We start from the raw sequence: 22,170 nt of genomic DNA on the forward strand, positions 1-22,170 counted from the left end.
CAAAGGTTGGGCACAGTGGCCCAAACCTGTAATCCCAGGAATGGAGGTAGGAGGATCTCAAGTTCACAGCCATCCTAATCAACTTAGTGAGGCCCTAAGCAACCAACTCAAATAGAGTTTATACATCTTGAGTATTTTTGCTAAATCTGTTCAATTCCAATCAATCAAGAGCCTCACAGTGACAGCTGAGGCTTAAATTGGACCTAATAAGAGTACTTTTTCAATTGCCTTTTTCTAAATAGAATAAAGCTGCTCACCATTCTGCCCCTGCCTCTATCTCCCCTGCCTTGGTGGCCAGGGGAAGGAAATGCTGGCCATCTTTCAGTCCTGACAAAGATGGAAAAAGAGAAAGGTGCTAAGCTATGGATGGACTGCCAAGTTCATGCCAGCTGTAAAAAGGGAAATATTAAAGCCACAGCAGCCTTTTTGAGAAATCATTGATGCCAGGCACCACAAGAAGGAAATCTGCATTGGCAGGTTTTGTTATTTTTTAACTTGACCCTGATGATACGGGCTGGGCTACCTGTGCTTTCTGCCAAAGAAGTGTCAGATGAGGGAGGAAGTTTGCACACCTGGTGAATTCAACCTCACAATGCCATTTTGGAGGCAGGAAAGAGAGAGAAAGGCAACTACAGAAATGAACAGAGCCATGAAATAGAAACTAGGGAGGAGGAGGAAGAGTAAAGAAACAAACACTTGAGAGGAATTCTTTTATGACATTTTTAAAGATCGTATTACACCACAGGGACAGTAATAATTAAATAGTATATATTGGCCCCAGAGTGTGAGAATACACCACTCTGGATTTGAATTTTTGTACCTAGAGCTCAAAAGTAAACTCCACATCAACCACTATGTCTATCTTAGATCTTGATGACCGGCTAGGCTGCTATTCTGTGGAGTTTCCAATTGCATGTAATTAAACATTAAGTAGTTTTTTAATGGGCTGGCTTTCCCAAAAGGGCCTCTCCTTAATTTATTTACAATCATTATGTCTGTCAAAAATACTAAGTAATTGCTTTTGCCCATTCTAGTGACTTTGGTCATTCCTTTAACAACTCTGTTTTTTGGGGGGTGTTTGTTTTTGTTTCAGGAGTCTGAGGCAATTGGAGAGGATGAAGGAGGGGGTAGTTTCAAAGACGAATATTCAAGTCAAAGCCAAGCTTGTTAGCAGCAACTGCCATACAATAGAGCCAGGACACAAGACATCATATGGAGCTTCAGCAGATCCCTACACCCTGAGACACAACTTGTGTGCTCTGACCTCCCTTCACACCCAGGACACCTGGACAGGAACCCGGAGATTTGGATGATGAATACCACAAAATGTGCTTCTACTCATTTGAATACTGAGTTCTATTCAAATGTGTTTTGGAGGGGGAAAATGTTTTCATTCATCAGAGTGCCAACAAACATTAAACTTCCGTGTCATTTCCATTTCCACATAGCTTTAAACCCCAAAGTGCTTTCCTTTTGACTCAGAAGTCTCTGGCTCTTGCACTCACCACCCAGCATTGGATTCTCCCTTAAACATAAATGTGAGCTTCTGGAAGCTGAAACTTGTGTGTTCCAGATCTAGAATGGTGCCTGGAACAGTATTTGCTAAATGGATTGATATATCTTTAATGATAGCCCCAACTTTTCTAAATTCTAAAGAAATTTTAATTGGAAACTTAATTTTGAATAAGTGTGACACCCAAAACGTTTCCTGTAGTCATTCTAACATATATTTTATGGCATCTAAGGCCAGAAAAACATTATGGTTTTATTACCCATCTAATTGTTAGTAATTTAGTTGGTGTTCATTGTCTGAAGAAATTTACAATGGCTGTGAGAAGTTGGCAATGCACTTGGTTATTCTTTCAATCTCACGAGGGGGTCAAAACTAAAGTGTCTTCAAGGCAAATACTGACTCTTATTAAGTAACTACATTTCCTTATGGAACAAATGCAAATTCATATGAACCTACAGAAATCCCTTTGGCAATAACACCATTAGTGACATACAACTGTCAAGAGAACTGAAAAGTAAGAGATGAGTTTAATAAGCACACAGTTAGATAAATTATAGAGGAAAACTCACATCTAAAAGGTCATTTAGTAGTATGTCCACCCTTGGCAAATATGGAACATTTCCCCAAGGTGAAATTGCAAGTGTTCTTTCTTTCCTAGCTTTATATGCTCTAAATTGGAGTCTCTGCAACTTCCCTGGAGGGACTTCCATAGCTTGTGAGAGGTCATCATTAAGAAATTTCTTGATTTCATTTCTTCAAATTAGCCCCTTGGACAACCTGACTGGGAACAATTCTTCCTGGCTGCTGGTAAAGCTTCTTCAGACACTTGTAGGTGCAGGTAGTTGTCAGGTCCTTGCTCCATCCAGACATCACAAAGGACATGTCACCTCCCTGCCTGTGTCCTGAGACATGTTTTGCTTTTCTAATCTTAAACAAATTGCTTGCTTGCGCAGACCTGTGTGCTGAAGACCTGCCAAAGCTGATGACTCAAGGCAGCTTCACTCTTTGCAAATGTGGTCCATTTGCCGATTCAGTCTTTCTTGAGGTATCAGGCTCTCCAGCCACTTACTCATTTTCTCCAAAATTCCTTAGAGAGCTGATAGCCATCTTCAGTAAATTCATTTGAACAAATTCATTAGCTTCTTCTCTTTTTCTGCCAATCTAGTTGATTTGCATAAAGTTTTTTTTTTAAATATTCCCAATTATTTCCTTACTTCTTTTCTAAACTAAAAGCATGATTTATAAGGACTTCCTTACTTTGTCATTAAACCGCTTTACCTTACTTTTCTTATTTAATGCCAAAGTTTAGGGGGAAAGCATAAAATGTGCTGGCAGTTCTTTTTGAGCTACAGTTAAAAGAGTATTAAAACTATGTTTTGACAGTGTTTTTAGAAGTGAATTAACTTACATTACATGGTAATAAACATGCCAGTGTCACTCAACTACAGTGAGAGTGGGTTAGTGTAGAGAATGCTTGGAACTGGGAAAGAACCACTTGCAATGATGGGGAAATATTTTAAATCTTCAGTGGACAGGGCTAGAAACATATTTTTAAAACAGTAGGGTGAGCCAGGTGCTGTGGTACATCCTGTAATCCCAGCGACTTGGAGAGTTGAGGCAGGAGGATTCCCAGCCTGGGCAATTTAGTGAGACCCTGTTTCAAAATAAGTTTTTAACAAGAAAGGACTGGGATGTTGCTCAGTTGTATAATGCCCCTGGGTTCCATCTCCAGCACCACAAAAAATACAAAAATAGAAATAAAAATAATAACCCCCCCCAAACAGAAAACAACAACAAAACAGTAGAGTGGCTTGTTTTATTACAACTTGATCCCCTTGTCAAATCTATCTTTGCTCTTACTTCCTTCTTTTCAAGTGTATCTGTGGATTTTTAAATCTTCATGGTTTTTGTGATTGTTAAACAAAGATAGAGACTATTGTAATAAAGGCAAACACAATACAAAATAAACTTAACCATGCAGTTATGCTACATCTATAGTTTGACATATTCTATACATATTGTATAACGTTTCTTCTTAAATTCTTCCTATTACATCTGTTCCGGTTCTTTCAGTGTAAGGAGTACAGTCCAGCATCAGTCTATCATGGCTTCTGACTCTAGTTTTTATTTAAATTTTTTGTGTGTGTGTTACTAAGGATTAAAGCCAAAGGTATCTTCTATTGAGTCATATCCCTAGCCTTTTTTATTTTTTTAATTTTGAGACAGGGTCTTGCTAAGTTGCCAAGGCTAGCCTTGAACTTTCAATCCTCCTACCTCAGTCTTCCTGAGTCACAGCTGTGTGCCACCATACCTGGCATGACTTTGACTCAGTTTTGCTAGTAGAGGGCTGACTACAATAACAATGGCAATAATCATGATAACACTACAAGGAATATAGATTGAGTACTTACTGTCTGCCAAACACTGAGCTAAATGCTTTAATCCTCACAACAATCTGAGAAGGAAAAAGTGGTGTTTTTCCTATTTTATGGATAGGGACACAAAAAACCACAGAGGTCTTAAATATTATCTTCATAAGGAAAATATCTACTGTGTTATAGAGAAGCTTAGATTTAAACCAAGGCATTCCCATCTCTTAAAGTCAATACTTAAAAACTATTCTAAAGTACTCCCCTGGTAAATTTAGAGGCTGTTTTTTTTTTTTTAAATAAAGAAAAATAAGTATTGATTTATGTTTTCTAAGCCACCTGAAAGTGACTCCTAATTAAATAATGTGGTTTCCACAATGTTAGGAGAACTAGACATAGGAGGGAAAAATCCAATTCATGTATGAGTTTGGGTAAAATCAAAACTCAAAATCTTCAGGAAATAGCAGGACAAACAGAGCCTTCATTTCTATAAGAGAAGGTACAGACTTCTCTTGGCACCAAATCTACTTAGGTTACCAATGAAATGTACACATGTAAAAGTTAGAGACAAATGAAAACTGATCTCTGGAAAATAGTAAATTTGCTGATTTGGACAGCTCTTTGAAAGATTGAGTAAATCACCTAGTGCAATGCTCTTCTTATTTGTTTAAGATATATGTAAATCGTTTCAATATAGAGATCAATCCTGTTACCATCATCATTATCACCATCATCATGAAGATGTTGCAACACCAGGCCAAGAAAACAGACGCTTGGTTTCCTACTGGTCTAGCTTCTGGACTCTTCCCAGACCACCTCTCACAAAGCACAAAGATACAGTATTAAGAAATAGTTCTAAAATTTTAATCCCTTCCAAATACTCTGTGATAGTTTACCTCTTATCTGTCCAAGCAAATGCTGTGACTCTATGCTGTCTGAAGCTTGTATCAGTGAGACACTGGAGCCAAGGCAGATCTTAAGCAGTAACAATACTTGAATGTTTATATCATAGCTATTTCCCCATAATCTGTAGACAATCACAGTGTTACCAAATTCACCACTTTATCAGTGACTTTTTATCATAATAGGTGTCCCTTTAGCAATTGTATACAATGTACCCATCCTATGGCTTCTCTGTTTCCCTATTATTAATTATAGCTGGTGTTTTTATAATGTATCATTTTTGGGAGAAGATACCAAACAATGGAGTAGAATGTGCAAATATCAGTTAATTAAAAAGGTAGGGCAACAAACAAAGGATGTAGGAATGAAGTTCATGGTAAAACACAATGGGATGTCCCTGATGCTGTTTGCTAAGGACTGAAATTCTGCATATGTCAAGTTGTTCTTTGATCCTGCTCAAAGGAAGTTATTGCTAAAAATGCCTAAATAATTTTTTACTTTCACATCAATAGCCCATTTCCAACATAGGAATCTTAAAAACATGTCATTAAAATAGCTGCAGTGTTGTGCTTTTCAACTTTCTTATCTGTCAATCCTCTCTAGAGTATCTGAGAAAATCAAATAAAACTATTTAATTAGCATATTACGGTAGCAGGGGCAGAATACTTCCACCAAGCAGTAGGAGCTTATTTCTAGGATTCCAGACTAGAGCTGAATACCCTGGTATAGGAGGCTAAAGCTGTTCCCTCTAAACATGTGAAAACTCCAAATGGCATTAGTTCCCCCAACAAGCCACTTTGTCTGGTCTCCCTTGGGGCACTGACACACAGGACAGCTCTTGTTCACCAGGATACTCCTTTCCTTTATTCTCTCCTGCCTTCTGCCTTATTTTTAACTCCTTTTGGCTGTGAACGATGCCAAATTAGTAAATGGTGATCTGTACTGACCTGACAGATTGCAAATATAAAGCCATTTCAAAATAATAAAACCAATTACAGAGCTTTGCTTTTTAAGGCTTTTTATTTGTTTAAGGTGCATTTTCTCTGTGCTGTTTAGCAAAAACATCCATTTCCAGAGGCTTTTTCTAGTCCTAGTCACAGTGATGTTGTTCAAAGTTTATTGGACAGGGAACACACACAGTTACCTTTCCAACCTTTCTAATTTGTATTGGATTCTAAGCTCCCACATCTTGGCCCTCGGGCATTTCCCTTGATAAAGCCCTCCTACCTTCAGTCCAACAAAGACCAAAGACTTTGGATATGAAATTTTTAAAGTAACCACTGGAGAAGAGGCTTCAATTGTACTGGCCCAACTGGCAATCTGTGGAAGGCCACATGAATTGCTCAGAGATAACGCCCTTGCCTTTCACCTTGCGGTCACCAGTTTGAATCAAGCAGAGATTAACAGTGTCCAAGGGTTGTTATCATCTGGTGATGGCTTGGGAGCTGATATGAAATAAATTGCTAGTATCTTGTGTCTACTTGCCTGAGGTCGCCCAGTTCAGACTATTTTAGGACCAGATCCAAATCTTGACTGCAATGGTTACTCTAAATGGAAGCCTCTGCACAAGGATCAAATGCTAAATAAACCCATAGATTATACTTCCTCTTGCACTAATGGAAGATATCCTCTCAGACAAGGTTGGACGTAAGGTGGGGAGTTATGAGTGGGGAAATGGGCAAGGTCTGGATATTCTGAATGACAAACCTCTATTTAATTCTACTGTGGGTCCCCTACCAATAATTACACCACATTAATCTTGGTTCCTTCAACTGGTTGGTACAGCCATGCCCTCTTCTGATTTAGGAGGTCTACCCCATTGTTTCATCTACCTTCAACAAGCTTTAAGAAAAATAAACTTTTCAACAGAAAAATTGGGGAACCTAAGTTGGTAAGCATAAAAAGAGAACACCAATTTAGACTAAATTTGCTGAAAATTTTAGTAATGGCCAAATAATTGCTTTTTGTTGTTGTTTTGTTCTAAGAGGATCTTGATCTGAATCTTAAAATAATTTGCTAAAATTTTCTACTTTATATTTCTTTTATAAACACTACCAAAAGTTACTTTTCTTTGATTAATTTCGAATTTGTCAGATATAAAGAGCCTCATTTAGACCTAACGGTACTGGATTTATAAAAACAAAAAAATTGGGGGAATGATGTTAAAAAAAAATCTTTCAAAAAGTGAAGGATTGTTTTAAATTTTATTGGGCTGCCAGGGTATCCAGTCATTATGGAGAAAAACAAGATTCTCTAAGTACTCCCTTCATTAATAACATATATGCATCATAAAGACCAGTGGCTCCTAATTCTGGATGGTCAGAGATCCTTTTGTAAATCTGAACAATGGATCTTCTGCCCAGAAAACTACACTGCATACACAAACAAACACAAAAACAAATCTTCCATACAATTGAAAGAAATTCATTCATTCTATAAAACCTATCTATGGATAACTACTCCCAAAAGATGCCTGAACCACAGAATAAGAATCTTTGAAAAGCATACCAACTTCAGCATCTTTTATTAAAAGTGTTACTAATCCACTCTTCTTAACACATATGAAGGAAGAGAAAAAAGAAGACAAAGCAAAGCATCCATTTAAAATAAGCAGGAATCAAATTAGAGGTTTAATTAAGTCAAATTATATGAATGCATGTACCAAGTTTTACACTTCTCCCCATCCCAAAATCCTAGCCAATGGTCACTTTTAATATCAAATAAATGCCATGTTTTTAGTAAAAAGTAATTAAATACTGAGTGCCTGTGAGCCTTCTAAAGATTCAAATGGTCAACTTGGACTAGCATTTAAAAGAGAATCAATTTAATCAACCAGAATAGCTGTTAAAAGATGGGTTTCAATTTGCAACTTGCATTGATTTAAAATACAAAATAATGTAGATTCCTCTTTCCAAAATAATTTGATTTCACTTTAAATTTCAATTAAAAATACATAATATATTTTTATCTTATTTTTGTCCAAACATCTGCCATATATATATACATATATGGCAGATGTTTGGACAAAAATAAGATAAAAAAAATATATATATATATATATATATATATATATATATATATACATACATAATTATTTTCCCAGCATTAAGCACTAGCAATAAGGTTAGTTCGAACTCTCGAACCCAATATCAAGCTAAGGTCATCAAACACTTGGATTAGTAGCCAAGGACTGGGGCGGGCAGGCCTATGCATGCACCCATTAGTGTTCAAAAGCTCTAACTCAAAACTCATTTTAGGCCAACTCGTTAAACCAGCCGTCTAAACGGACCCTGGCACAGGGTACCCGACTGCTCCATGCGCCAGCTGGTGAGGCCTCGAGTTGGAACCGGAAGCCGCCGCCCCCGCCGCTTAGGCCCTGGAGGCCCGGGTGGGCGCACTTCCGCAGGGAGTGGGAGCAGCGCTGCCTGCTTCTTACTCGCCCTGGCACACTCGGTTCCGGGGTGTAGATCCAGGCCGGGAGGCTGTGTTACCCCAAACCCGGAGCTTGAAGCCAGGCCCGCTTCATCTCCTGCTTCTTTTCACCACAAGGAGCGGGAAGGAGGAAGCTGAGACTTGCAACCCAACGTGCAGCTGCAGTTCGGCGTCCAGAGCGCCCTTATCGGCTTAATGAAAGGACCTGCTGAGTCCCTGCGTGGTTGCACCCACACCCACCACATTCTGATCTTCCCCTTTCCTGTGCTTTCCGGGCCACCCCTGGGGCGCGGCAGCTCCGGTGCCTGAGGCCCAAGCCTTCGCTTCGCTGAGCGGGCGCGACCCCACAGTCTGCCACTCCGCAGGGGACTTGGAGGTCAGGCCACGTGCCGCCTCCTTCGGGCGGGACACAGTAGCTTCGAGGCCCGCTTCCGGGGGTGGTGACCCTTCGAGGTGCTGGTTGGGGGATGGTGATCCAGTCGTCCCACGCAAGTGGCCTGAGACCACGCCTTAGCCACTAGAGTAACTAACTCCCTGCCTCCTTGGGTACTATTTCCAGATTCTCCAAATGAAGTTTGGGGGCGCCTCACGCAGAAAGGGGAAGTCCCCAAGGGCGATGCAAATATGCACTTTGCAGCCAGAGAAGATCCAGCTTTCGGGGACTTTCGCTTTATTTATTTGTTGGGTGAAAGGTGCAAATAGAATGTGAGTATACAGCGCTTTTTCCAAGTACTCAGAGAAACTCCAGGACACTCTCCTTTTCCTGGAGCCAAGGTTGCTGTCAGCAGGTCCTTAGCGCTGTCGGCGGTGCGCAACCCTGCCCCCAAACCTCCCTGCGGCCAGCGGAGAGCTCCGCGAGTTTCCCGCATGTGGCTGGCTGTGAAGCGACGAGCAGCCTCTTTGGGGTTGCATCCTGAGATGGCCCGAGGCCGAGAGGTTCAGGAGTCCCCAGCGAGGGCCTTGGTCTGCCGGAGTCATCACCTTTGAGAATCCTTGTATTAAGACCTGGAAAGGGAAGGACAGTGACCCGCATCCCGCCCCTTTATGTCTGAAGGTGACCTTACGCCTACAGGCAGGTTTTTCTCTCCCCTTTCCCGGACACTAGTCAGGCACTATACGGTTGTTAAGTAGGTTAAAGAAAGAACACAGAAGTCTCAGGCTTTGCAGGGAAGAACGCCTCTTCTTAAGAGCATCGCAGCTAAAAAGTGGTTTGGTTGTAAGCTGATAATCAGGTAGCTGTGGTCAGACTCCTGTTCAGAACCTCACTACTCAAAGACCATGTTATCACATAACGTCCATTAGGCCTCAGTAATCCTCCATCAACGCATTTTAGAGCCATTTGAATGTTAAGGAGATTTTTATTAATGGACCATGATCCTAAAATGTGTCTATTGGTTCTAGGAACAGATTTTAACAACTCAAGGTTGTGACAGTGATTTTCCGGTTTCACTGTAGCCCACATCCTCTGGAGAGTTTGGTAGAGAGTGAGGGCAGGGACTAAAAGAGAACATTAACCCTACCCAGGACTTGGCTCCTAAGGGATGCTTTCCAGTCTTTACTCCAAGACCTGGGACTGAGGGCTAGCAAGTCCTCAGGGTAAGTTAACTGCTTTTCTGTAGCTCCCAAGGGAGCATATACTGATCCCTTCATGAACAGTCCAGGAAGGACAAAAAGCAATCTGTAATCCTATGGCTACTAGAAACTGACATTTTCATAGAAACCCATGACTGAAAATGTCTACTAGTGATGGGAAGTAGACTAAGAAAACTTTAATGAAAGACCCCTTCCCCACCCCTGCAGTAGGCATATTAAGGCCAGGGAACTAGATAAGGCAGCAGAGGATTCCATATGATTTTTGGACACCTTTTTTTCCTAGTAATCCTGAAACAGATATCAATTCAAACTTTGCCAATTTACCATTAAATTTTCTGTGGGATTCCTTTTTGGTATCTTTTTGTTTGTTTGAGCCCCGCCCCCCCCAACCAAAATGCTATGTTTCCACTACGAATTGAAAGTAAGGGGTGGACGAGATAAAAGAATAAAAGTTAGCCATAGACTCATGCTGTTTGATTTTCCCTCTAGGAGGAAATACAAAATTTGAAGCCACCTTTCCCTCATGGTGGTCTGGTTGTTGCAGCACCTATACTTATCTTTGACAAATGGATTGGATTTGGTAGGACTCTTTTTATTTGAATTTGCTTATTGTTTGTTTGCAGTCGATAGCAAGTTGGATTTTAAACATAAAACATAGTGCTTGCTAGAGAGCAGGACTGGTTGATTCTCTTTAGCATGGGGGGGGGGGGTCCTCCCTTAGTTGTGAAGACTGCGGCATGGTGGAGTTCTTTCAAATGCATACTTGTTTCCTCCTCCTCTCCAGACACTTCTGCATACAGAAGCTTCCTTCAGTTCCTGATTTGGTTCAGTTTCCTTGTAACTGCTTCCATTAGAAAAACTAACAGTGGCTACATTTCATTTTAAACAAGTAAATAATTTTTAAAAGAACATTATTCAAAGTCTCATGTTGCTATTAACAGGCAGTTTGGAAGAGATGCTCCAAGCAGTCCTATACAACGTGTTTCAATATACCGGTGCACTAGAGTTTCACATGTAATGTTAATTCTGTCCGAGACAAATCCTATAATCTTCAGTTTCAGAGCCCAATACCGAAAAACATCAGGGTGGGTTTCATTGGGGGTTTTGCTCCTCTGTTCCAAGGAAAAGTCCCAGGGTTCCAGTCTTTTGTATCCCAGTAACCCAAGGGCATAAATGGGGCATTGGGAAAATCAGAGCAACCTGCTGTAACCGGGTGCAGGGAGCTTTAAGGAAGAAAAACAGAGGTGGCTCAGAGAACTGCTGGCAGATCTGAGCATACAGAAGCCCCATGGGGGTTTGAAACCTTTAGTGGCTCAAGTGGGAGAGAGAGAGGTGTCTTCTTAAATGTTTCCAGGTAAGGAAAGTACTTTACTTGGAGGTCATAGCTGAATCTGACCTTACATGTTCCCATTTTGATTATTTTCTAAGATGTCTGATTTTATTTGCATGGGATGCGCCTTCTTCTTTGTGCTCCTCTTTTGTGTGATTAAAAAACCATCTCTGTAAGCAGTAAACCACCACCCAACACTGGCAAGCATGGTTTTGGGTTACAGCTTTGTTGGGGTAACAACAGCCAGGTTCGCACTCGGCAGGAGTTGCGGGTTCAAACAAGTGGTGTGCGCGCCCTGGCTGGCTGCCTCTGGTTAAGTAAAGGCTTGTGTGCGGCTTCTGCGTTGCAGGTAACCGGAAAAGGTGCATTGCAAGTTGGCGCTGCCCAGACGCCAAAAAGGTCACTTCCCCATTCTCGAACTCGCCTCAGGCTGCGCCGGGTCCAAAGATAAAAAGAAAGAACGTCCGAGGGAAAACGAAATACAGGGGAGTGGGAGAAAAGGGATGAGCCAAGGGTAACAATCCCCCCCGCCCCCTGAAAACCCCAGCTCAGCGTCCGGGCTCCCAGCAGAGGGCCGGAATCCTCCAGATCCACTAGCCAAAGCACCTGGCTTTCCCAGGAGGGTCCCCGGGGACCCAAGGCAGGACCAGCTGGGTCCCGTCTGTCCCAGGACGTGAGAGGCCGCAGGCGCGGCGGGAGGCCCAGCGGTGGCTGTGGCTGCGGCCTGTCCCTTCACTGACTGGAAGACAGGTCCCCTTCCCAGCCGTCTGCAGCGCAACCTCCCGGGAGTCGTGAAAACTAGCAGCCGTGGGCCCCTCCAGTCTCTTTCGCCTTCTGGCCAACTCTCTCCGAGCCAGTCGGCTTTGCTTTAGCTCCTTCGGGCGCGGGGAGCTCGCCTCCTGCCGGGGCCACTCCCAACCCCCCGAAGCCGACGTGACCCCAGAACTCTGCCAGATTTTGGGGCTACCCAGAGACAGGCGCCCAGGCCTGCGGCTGCAACAGAAGCCTGCCTTCAGGTCTCCGGGTGGGCTGGAATGAAGGGGTTGCGCTTCCGCCCGCGTGCAGGCCTGGTGGCGCTGCCTCTGGCTCTACCGAGGCCCACGGCTCTGGGTCTGCGCACGCGAGCTCAGCCCAAGTCCACTGGGCCTAGTGGGCGGGCTGCGGAGAGGATCTGGGTTCGGAACCGGAAGGGAGCCGGGCACGAAAGAGCGCAACTTGGCCTGATGAAAAGCTCCACCTAGTCCCCTTCCTTGTCCCGCAGAGCTGTGCAAGCGGCCCAGGGGGGCGGCACCAGCTTGCAAAGCCGACTGGTTCAGCTACCCCCGCTTGGGATCCCCGAGGCAGAGATAGGAGTGCTTTCCCCAGGTGACTCCAGTTGCCATTCAAGATTTGGAAAATGTAAGCCTTAAGAAAGAGCGCCGTGAGTCCGGGCGCACAGCACCCGCGGCCTCCATGGGCCGCCTTGAACTCACACCTCACACCACGTTTACTCGCAGTCCCGCCCCGAGCCTCCACGTCTGCCGCCTTTGGCGACAGCGCTGAGGTGGGGACACTAATAGCAAAGGTGAGATTAGAGGGAAGCGTGTGGGAGAGGGAGTTGAGAAAACTGACCATTATCTAAAACCAGGGGGGTTCCAAAGCCCGAACTTAATGACTTGATTGAATTTCTCTTATCTAGGAAGGGAAGAAACATTCTCAAGGTGAAATGCAAAGGGCCAAGAATCTTTGTGGGCCCACAAATCTTTGTGGGGCAACTGATCTTACCAAAACCATCTACCTCCACCCTCATCTCTGCCTTCCATTATATGCCCCTTTATTCTATTGTCGTCTCACTTTTCGTTAATTGCCAATATGCATCTGAAGTAGCGTCCTGACAGCTTTTGGAGGACAGCGTCATTTCAGTACCAGGGAACACCGTCACTGGGCTTAACTTCATTAAATCCGGTCTTGACCACAGTGGTGATCAAACTCTCTGGCTGTCTTTAAGCCAGTGCTCGCTCCCCGCCCTCTTTCCCTCCTTCGGTTGCCTTTGCTCAGGGGGAATTCATTTCTACTTTCTCCATCATCCAACCGGATTTAACTGCGTGGTTTCAGTCAAACGAAGTTGTGTAAAGGTGATGGAAAAAAAAATTACTTTCAGAGGATGCTTAGGCCTCCTCTTTCTAACCTCGTTTTAAGTTTCAGTTGAGAAACTGTGTATTTGCTGAATAGCCCGACATTTGCCGTCATTATTGCTTTTTAAGAAAAGGTAATCTTTCCCGTCCCTTTGTGAGGCTTCCTGAAAACTCAAAGCAGTGTGCGAAATTGGTTATTTGGGATCTGCTTTACTATTGCAGGAGAAAAGCTGGGAGATTAAGACTCTGAATCTGAGAAAAACTTAAAACACTCGGCCCCAATTTTACTTCTGGTTTAAGGATGAATATTATCAGTAGGTACTGGAAAATCTTGCCAAATTTCAAGGTTAAGTGTTGATTGTAAAGCTATTGAATTATTGTATTTCCTTTAGCAGGAAAACAGTTTACCTATTAGGCTGGATGAAGTAGAGTTCAAGAGAGCATGCGCAGGCAGGACGGGAACATGAACTAGACAGAAAACAAAATGGTTGCAACTGCTAACCTTCATTTTAAAAGTTACAATCAAAAGTCACTAATTTTGGTCAAATTTAAGAACATAATAAGTTTAAAATGAAATTAAATATTGCTTTTACCTGAGGAGCACCATGATCATTGACCCATTTATCTTTTCTGGTGACTGAACAAAATGCAGGTACAACTGAAAAGGAACCCTTTTTTCCCCTTAACACTTTCTTCTCCCCCCCCCCAAAAAAAAAAAAAAAAAAACTGACCAGGGTGCCTTATGTTCAAGTACTGAAATTATAGGTTTTAAAAGTTTTCTGAAACTCTTTTGTTCAGAAATCACTTCTGCCTGAATTGCTTTCAGATTCTGATTACACTCCCTCTCATGTTTACCTCAGATTTTTTTTAGAAGTTTAAAAAAATCCCCCTAATAAGAGAATAGTAACAAGAAATTCCTGTTATTATCATTTTCTGAGAAGTATTCCAGTTCTTCTTCTAAAAATCGGTCTATTTAAAAACTTACTAATAAAGTGCCTAAGGAATAATTCAGGTTTGTAGCAGGGAGGGAAGAGCAAGGATAATAAGATCCTAATGATTGACTGTTAGGCTCTCTAAATTCAATTTCAGAGCAATTCGGATGGAAGCCAAATAATTTACAAACCATTTTGTCATTCATATCTAGTTCATCCATCGATCAACAGCAAAAAGTAAAAATTGCTAATTTCCTTGCTGCTCTACCAAAAACATTTTGGGAAGGTGAGGCTTAATGTAGGATTCTCATTCATAAATAGTGGTGTAAAATTAAACTAGACCCAATGTTGTGCTAGAACCATTTTAATATAATTATACATATCTGCCAAATCCAGGAAGAAAAGGTTTATGCATATATAACTTCCAGTTAACATCTGCAAGCATAAACAACAATGATCTCAGTTTAAAAATTCATCAGGGTCAGAGCAATTGACCAATGTCTCTTTACTGCTAGGCTTACCAACAGTAAAATACAGATGAATTAATGTCCTTTATTTCTCTTCTCTCACTCTCCTTGTCCAGACATTTTGTCGTAAAGTTTCAGTGCAGCTCACCTCCAGCCAAAAGTAATCTTTTAAAATCAGTACTCAGTTGCTCTGAATTTTGCTTATAATTATAACCTATTTAATCACGAAGAACTCCTGGAGAGGTGGAGTTCAAGGTTGCATACAATAACAGGAGATCACAGTTTTGAAGTCTAGCACAGATTAAAAACCACAGATGTACCATTTATATAAGACACACACTGATTGTCTCTTAAACTACATATTGACTCCTTATGAACATTATTTTTTAAATAAAGTAGTGCATCTAGGACAATCAGTCGCACAATTCACACAGCCCTGAAAAGTTTTTCAGTGCCAACTACCAGTTGGTCATGAAACGTGAATGAGCTTGAGACACTGTTCATTCCTAAGATTCAACCAAGGATTGGCTAAAACATTGGATCACCTCTGCTTATGAAGGCTAGGACCTTCCCTCCCTTCCCTCACAACTTGTTGTGTGATTTTTATTTTTTGGTTGTGTTTGGTTGCACATGGCTAGAATGCATTTGATAGATCACTTTGTAAATCAGGAAAACCAATGATCTAAAACTATGAGAGGATCTTAAGCAGATTGGTTTGTCCATTTCAGGTTGCTGGTTGGTAGGCCCCTTTAAGGCCCTTCATTTTTCCTTCTATGCCTCCTGGAACTTTCATCAGAGGAGTCTGAGCATCATCCCACCTAACTCTTTTAACCAATGCCTGGCTAAAACTGGAATGTCCAGCCCAGCATATTTAAAAATCACCCACAAAAAGAGGTTCTACATGTCTTCACAAAACCTGGAATTTCCATGAGGATGTCTGATCTTTATAATCCAAGCAGTCAGCATTGAAGTTAAGCTTCCAGGAGGCAGTTTGGTCCTTATAATCCAAGCAATCAGTGGTTGAGTTAAAACCCAAGCTTGAAGCTCCATATCCCTGGGTGGAAAGAGAAGCTGGGGACTGATTGAGATGGCTGGTAACTGCATTGGTACCCATGGGACTCAGTGTGGCCCCTGGTCCAGGAAGCTGGTGATGCATAGGGGTCAAATAAGATCCACAGTCCATGCCCCCAAAGTAGGAAGTTGAGCCAGCATATCCTTGACTATAACCTGAAGCCTGAGTATAGGTCATGGGATAGGACCTCTGCATGCAGGAAGAGGAGGTGGACAAGGGATCTGACAGTGGGGAGATGGAAGCTGGGCTCCAGATAGACACTGGAGCACTGCTGCTGGCAATGGTAGGGACTGAGGTGCTAGAGGGGGGAGTGAACTGGCCACTTGTTCCACTCTCTGAACTCACTTCCCGAGCTGGAGATGTCTTCTTTTTGGCAGGTCTCACTTTATTTTGACCTCCATTCTGTTGTTGCTGCTGCTGTTGGCGGCACTTTGCTCTTCGATTCTTAAACCATACCTTGAAAGGGAAAGAAAGTTCTTTAACATGGATTCAGTAACTCGTCAGGGACAAGAGTGGCTCCTAGATAGAAATCTGTCCTACACAGACAGATGAACTAAGTAGATACTCTCCCTGCTACTAGAGACCCATTATGAGGCACCCTCATATTTGCTTCTGGAGTTGGGGAGGCTCTGTCTAAAAGCACTTGTCCCATCTTGTCCCCAGTGCAGAACAATAAATTTTTAAGAAAAAATCCCAAACCATATGGCTAAAAATTCTCCACCTCACTTTCTTATTTCTCCTTTAATAGACATACACATAGAAAAATTATATTTTTTGATGCATTCATGGTGGAATGTCTTTTGGAGGGAGACACAAGAAAAGAGAGGGTGAACAATGTTGTTATATGCCAACAACAGCAGCTTAAATTCAGACAGTCTATATTCCCTCTTCCAGGGATCCACAGAGAATATGGAGATTGGTTCCATCACCTTATATTCTGTTTCTCCTAGAAAGACTTGCTTACAAAAGAAAGCTCAGAAGACATGATCCTGTTGAGAAAAGCTGTCTTAAAAGCCACTATTTGCTGAAAGGTTCTTTATGAATGGAGTGACTTGGATGTTCTCTTCTTTGAGCTCAAGGAGAGACCCCTCTATAATCTTCAAGGCTCAAATCTGTGCCTTCAGAGTAGTGCCACTCAGCCCATAGATGCCATTTCCTGTACTATGTTCACTGGCCTGTCAACTTAAACCTCTGCCTACAACTTTGAAAATTCTCTTTACCAGCCCTGTTCATACTCTGTAATGAAGGAACAGTGTCTGGTGTGTGAGGGGGCTTATCAGAGAACTACTGGCATTTTCTGGGGTACAAGTCCTTAATTGTCCTCTTGAATGAGCTCTCCTTTTGATATTATAACTGTGGCAAAGTGGTGCCCCTAAGGCCACACTCAATGCCACCAACCATTCAGAGCCATTTCTTTTCTTCCAGTGAGGACTTTGATTCAATCCTCCCAAGTGCTAAAACTTCTTCCAACCCACTTTGAAAAGGCATTTTCTGCTTTGCAGTTCATGCTGATGGCTGGCAGTGTCACAAACTTGTCCTAGCTGAAGGAGAGACCCAGGTGTGTGTGTGATTTAGATGCTAAACACTTTTTCCAGAGAACTCTGTATGGGGTTTGATTTCCAGGCAAGTCAGAGTTGATTTTCCCTGTTAAGGAGGACTAAACCAAGGGAGAGGTGTGTTACTAGAGATATTGTGAAGGCATTTTATCTGCTAAATAACCTAGAACTAGAAAATTTGATTTGATCCCGAAGAAGTCAAAGAAAATACATTTTTATTGTATGAACTTATATTTAGTAAAAGCACCAACTGTTTCTCTTGCCTGGCTCTGTCACCAAATTTAGGTATGACCTTGAGCAAGTCATTTGCTCTGTTTCTTTATCTATAAAAATATTTAGACCGCAGAGGAGCTAAGATTCTTTCACCCCTCAAAGTCCAGGAATATAGGGGAGGATTTCCACATAGGGGAAGGGAAGAGCTAAAACCTTGCCACTACCTGAATCTCTGCCCACCAGAGCCCCAAGGACTCATGACAGTAGCTTAACTGACACTCTCATCTTGCAACCTGGACTGAGACAGACTCTTGATGATAGGACTAAATGAGAACAGAGAGGCAAAAAAGGGGAGAAAGTAGATTAGTTTATTGGTCCCCGTAGAGTCTCAAGCCTTCCTTTGGTCCTAGCAAAGATCTAGGGCTCTCTGAGGTCTTCAACATACATCCCGATTGGGAGAGGGGTGACACCGTCAGGAAAAATTGCTCAGATCTGCCCTACCTGCACCCTGGATTCAGGCAAGTTGATTTTCAGCGCCACTTCTTCCCGCATGAAGATGTCTGGGTACCGGGTCTTGGCAAACAGCGCTTCCAGTACGTCTAGCTGAGCTCGGGTGAACGTCGTCCTCTCCCGCCGCTGTTTCCGAGGGGTGGCTGCGGGACAAGAAGCCCAGGGCCCTTTAGGGTGGGGGAGCAGTTTCTCAGTCACAGGGGTTTCCGCGGGTCCTCCGACTATCCCACCTTCCCCCGTCTTCTCCCCCCGCCCCTCCCAACGCTCTCCCCTCCAGGGGCCCCGGCTCCGGAGACTCAGGACATACTGCCCTTTTCAGAGTAGCACCCAATTCTGAATGAGTTCGGAGATCACCCAGCCAGAGCATTACTTCGAAAGCTAACAAAACAAGCGGTTGAAAAAAAGCCCAAATCCTCCCAAATCCACCTCAAACCACAACACAAACGAAAAAGCCACTCGGTTAAATCAAAGCATCTCGGAGGACAGGAAGCTCGGATTGATCGGGCGAATCTGGATCCAGCTCCCTTGGCTTTTAGCACTCCGAGAGCCTTTATTCCTCCATCTTTGAAATGGGAACATAGTTCGTACTTTTATGAGGCTTAAAAAAACACACAGATCTGATCCGAAAGGAAAGCACCCGCATCTGCGGGAGTCACAACTTCCCCGGATTAAAGGAGAAGGAGCTGGGGGTCAGGAGAGAAGTCCGGGCGAGGCGGGGAGAGCTGCAAAGGACGCACTAGAGAAAACTCCGCTTCTCCAAGAGGGCCCTTCGGAGGAACTAGGAGTAGAGTTATAAGCAAGGGCCTCGCCCCCAAGTGACAAGGGCAGTAACCTTTCTCACTCTACCCCAGTGCGTGTCCACTAGTCACTCGAATTACGAATCAAGTGGCATGATTTTCTGCAACTGTTGCAAACCCACCTACTCGCTTCTTCCCAGCCCCTGTTCTCTTCTCGCTCAGTAAATGTCTGGTCTTCAATGCTTCCTTGCAAGGAAAACCCAGCAGGGACCTCACCAGGAGCTGGGATGGGGTCGGCATGACCTCCAAACCCAGGTATGGGGGAAAAGGGTGTCACAACCCCGCGGAGCGGGCGTGGGGAAGGGCGGGGCAGGAGTGCGGGAGAGCTCACTTACCCGGGTAGCCCACGGAGGGGTGCAGCAAGTCCATACCCGAAGTGGTCAGACTCAGCCCATTGACTGCGTAAGGTGGTTGCTTAAGATAAGACATCATGCTAAGGTTGTTTGGAGGTGCAAAGTCGGCCCAAATGGGGGAGACCCAGCCGGAAGATCTCGGTTCGCCTGGGGTGGACAGGTTCAGGGTCCTTGGTGGGTGGGTTTGCAGTGGTGGAACTAAGGACAAAACAAACAAACAAACAGAGGTGCTGGTTTACTGCTTCGGAGGCAGCAGCTCTCTCACGTTCCACCACTAACTAAAAAGAGCCCGGGCTCCGCAAGGCAGAGGCTTTTAAAGGACTTGCAGACAACCCCCCTCCACCTCCACCTCCAGCTGCTCGGGAACTAGAGGGGGATAGAGGGAGACCAGATAAACCTGTCTTCCCCACCCCCACCCTAAACTTAAAAAAAAAAGACCCTAAGAAAGCAATTACAATCTGCCTTCCCCAAGAACAAAACCCCAAGCCTTCAAATACACACATTGCATTCCTATCCCAACATTTGCATAGAACTCATTGGCTGGCACTAGCTAATTGTCTCAAACAAAACTTGATTGGGGCCATTTGCAGAGACAAAGAACTCTTTGGCTAAATAAATAATGCTGATAACAAAGCCCAATGGTGAGAAACAAAGAAACAATTCAAGAAATCTACCTCTCCCCAGACTGTTGCCTTTCCATGACAGAGATTTTAATTATCTTAGCTTTTTACCACTTTCAACTGCTGGAACCTAAAATGTCAGTGCACTAAACATCTAAAATACCAACTTGCTAAACAACAAACTTGAGAAAACTGCCCAACCATTATTATTCCACATTTAAAGTCATTTCCAGTAATCATTTTCACCTAATTAGTAGTCTGGATAATTAGATTTCGAGGTAAGTAACAGATTTATTAGGGTTTTGGAGAACCTTGATCATATGTGTCTAAAACAACTAAAGCTAAACAAACAAGTATTTAACTTTTAAGCGACATCCATCAAATATTTAAACATGCTGCAAAAAAGTGTTCAAGATTGGCATAGGGCTTGCCGGAAATTCTGAAGTAAAGTTAGAATCTCGCCAATCAGATAATGACAGGCCCCAACATTTGCAAGTAGAAAGGGTGCACATTTGTAGTGCAAGCCGCTTCCATGTTGAATTTGATGTGTGGAAGCTGCAGATGCTGCAAGAGGAGGCAAATTTTCCGACAGTTGGGTGCTCAACAGCAAAGTTTCCTATTAACTGGAACTGGCTTTTGCACATTTTAGTTTTGAAGAAAACAGATACATAGACACCCAAAGTTGTGAAACTAATGCAATTTCTCCCCACCTTAAGAAAATGAGCTGGGAGATGGGAGGGGAAAGGAAGAAAAAAAAGTTATTTACTTTCTCTAGTTGAATTCTTCCTGCCTCCTCCCAGTACAGAGATTCAAAATAGATGTATACATTAGCTAGCAGTTTGCAGGTCTGCTTTTATTTTCCTAAAATGTGGCACTCATCCTGCAAGGATCTCTCCTTTGAAACTTTGACACTATGGGACATTTCCTCAAAATGGCGGATAGAAGATTAGCAGTTCTCTCTTACTTTTACCAAGGTCTTAAATGAGTTTTAAGGGCGTTAGGTTTTCATATTTATATTACTTAAGACATGGAGGCACAAAGTTCCACTAATGGAACTCAGTTATTGGGACTTCTTGATGATTTCAATTCAGAGCACAAGTCATGCTTTTTCACCCTAAGATATAATTTAATGTAATTTTATAAATGTCCTTCTTGGAGGAGTTGGTATTATTAATCAGTAAAACTAATGCAGTTGCTCCTACGAAGAATTTCTTTTGTATTCTTCTCTTTTCAGGATGCAGTTTATTTATAGGCTATGAAAGTAACATCGCTTTAAAATACGATCATTTATTTGTTTCAATAGCCCCTAAGCTGGAGTCCTTTTTTTGTTGAATACATTACTACCTTGGAAAGTTCTGAACTGCTATAGAGAAAGCTAGCCATAAAGTACACACGAGAAATATGGAAGTGTTCTTACATGTCTAGCTCTCATCCAATTAGAAATGCCTGACACATCATACAATAAAGTAACACGTTCCAACATAAAAAGCAGTAATAGAAAGCAACAGGACCGAGAGCCTTCTTGGAGTTCCTTTGCCCTTGCCCATCACCAAATGGCTAAAATTCTCAGGATAGACTATTTTCACTTTGACTACTGGATCCACCTTTAAAAGAGAAAGAGGAAAACAAAAACAAAACCACGGGGTACTCTCAACTACCAACAGAGGTATTCCCTACCCCAAGAAGTGGCCGTGGGCCCTTCTCTCTAACTTTCGAATCCCTCTACGGACGCCTGTCCCCCTTCCTCTCAAAGCAGTGGAGAAGAGGAAAAAGAAATACCCTTTCAGTATGACCGCTCACGAGGCGAGGTGGCCTCAGGAGAACTCATGCCTAGGAGGAAACGGCGGTAGTGCGGTGAGTCCCAGCAGCCGGTCGGCGCCCGCACCCCCGGGCGCAAGTGGCTCGGTCCGGCGTCCCTGTCCGGCAGCCCCGAAGCCCCGCAGCCCCGAAGCCCCGCAGCCCCGCAGCTCCACTGCCCGCGTCGGCCAGCGCAGCCTTATATCTAACGGTCAATTCGTGCAATCTGTCGCTTCCCCCTCCCCCCACCTTTTTTTTTTTTCCAAGAAGCCCATCTACCAGTTGCTGTGTCCTCGCTCAATAATAATTACCTCGTCCGAGAATTAATTATAATAAATGTTTTCTTGATAAACTAACGAGATAATCCGAGGGGCACACGTCCCTTAATTACAGGCCGCCGTGCTCAGCTCTGCTTCTCGTCCTGGCTGATTAATTTTCTGCATGATGGAAAGGAAACAAAACTACGCGGACTGGTGACTGTGCGGCTGGGACAGACGACGGAGAGGGCAAGGAAGGCAGGGAGGAGGAAAGAAAAAAAAAGGAGATGTTCGGGCACCGCAGAAAACAGCAGGCGCTGGCCTCTCCCCCGCAAACTCGAG

At 43.2% G+C, this 22,170-nt stretch overlaps 1 protein-coding gene across 2 annotated transcripts; it reads right to left on the reverse strand.

Moving 5' to 3' along the window:
• Positions 1–15,560: 15,560 nt before the first annotated feature.
• OTX2 (orthodenticle homeobox 2) lies at positions 15,561–19,233 on the reverse strand (the record flags this gene model as incomplete). Of its 2 annotated transcripts, none has more annotated exons than XM_081293246.1 (3): positions 15,561–16,181; positions 17,996–18,147; positions 19,137–19,233. In XM_081293246.1, the coding sequence occupies 3 exons, from the start codon at positions 19,231–19,233 to the stop codon at positions 15,561–15,563; spliced, it is 870 nt and encodes a 289-aa protein (XP_081149372.1). The 2 variants fall into 2 exon arrangements, with proteins under 2 accessions (XP_081149372.1, XP_081149371.1); XM_081293245.1 differs by having other exon boundaries at positions 17,996–18,171.
• Between the last annotated feature and the right edge of the window lie 2,937 nt (positions 19,234–22,170).

This window comes from Spermophilus citellus (assembly GCF_964194105.1).
Source record: "Spermophilus citellus genome assembly, chromosome: 4".
In the NCBI taxonomy this organism is placed as follows: Eukaryota; Metazoa; Chordata; class Mammalia; order Rodentia; family Sciuridae; genus Spermophilus; species Spermophilus citellus.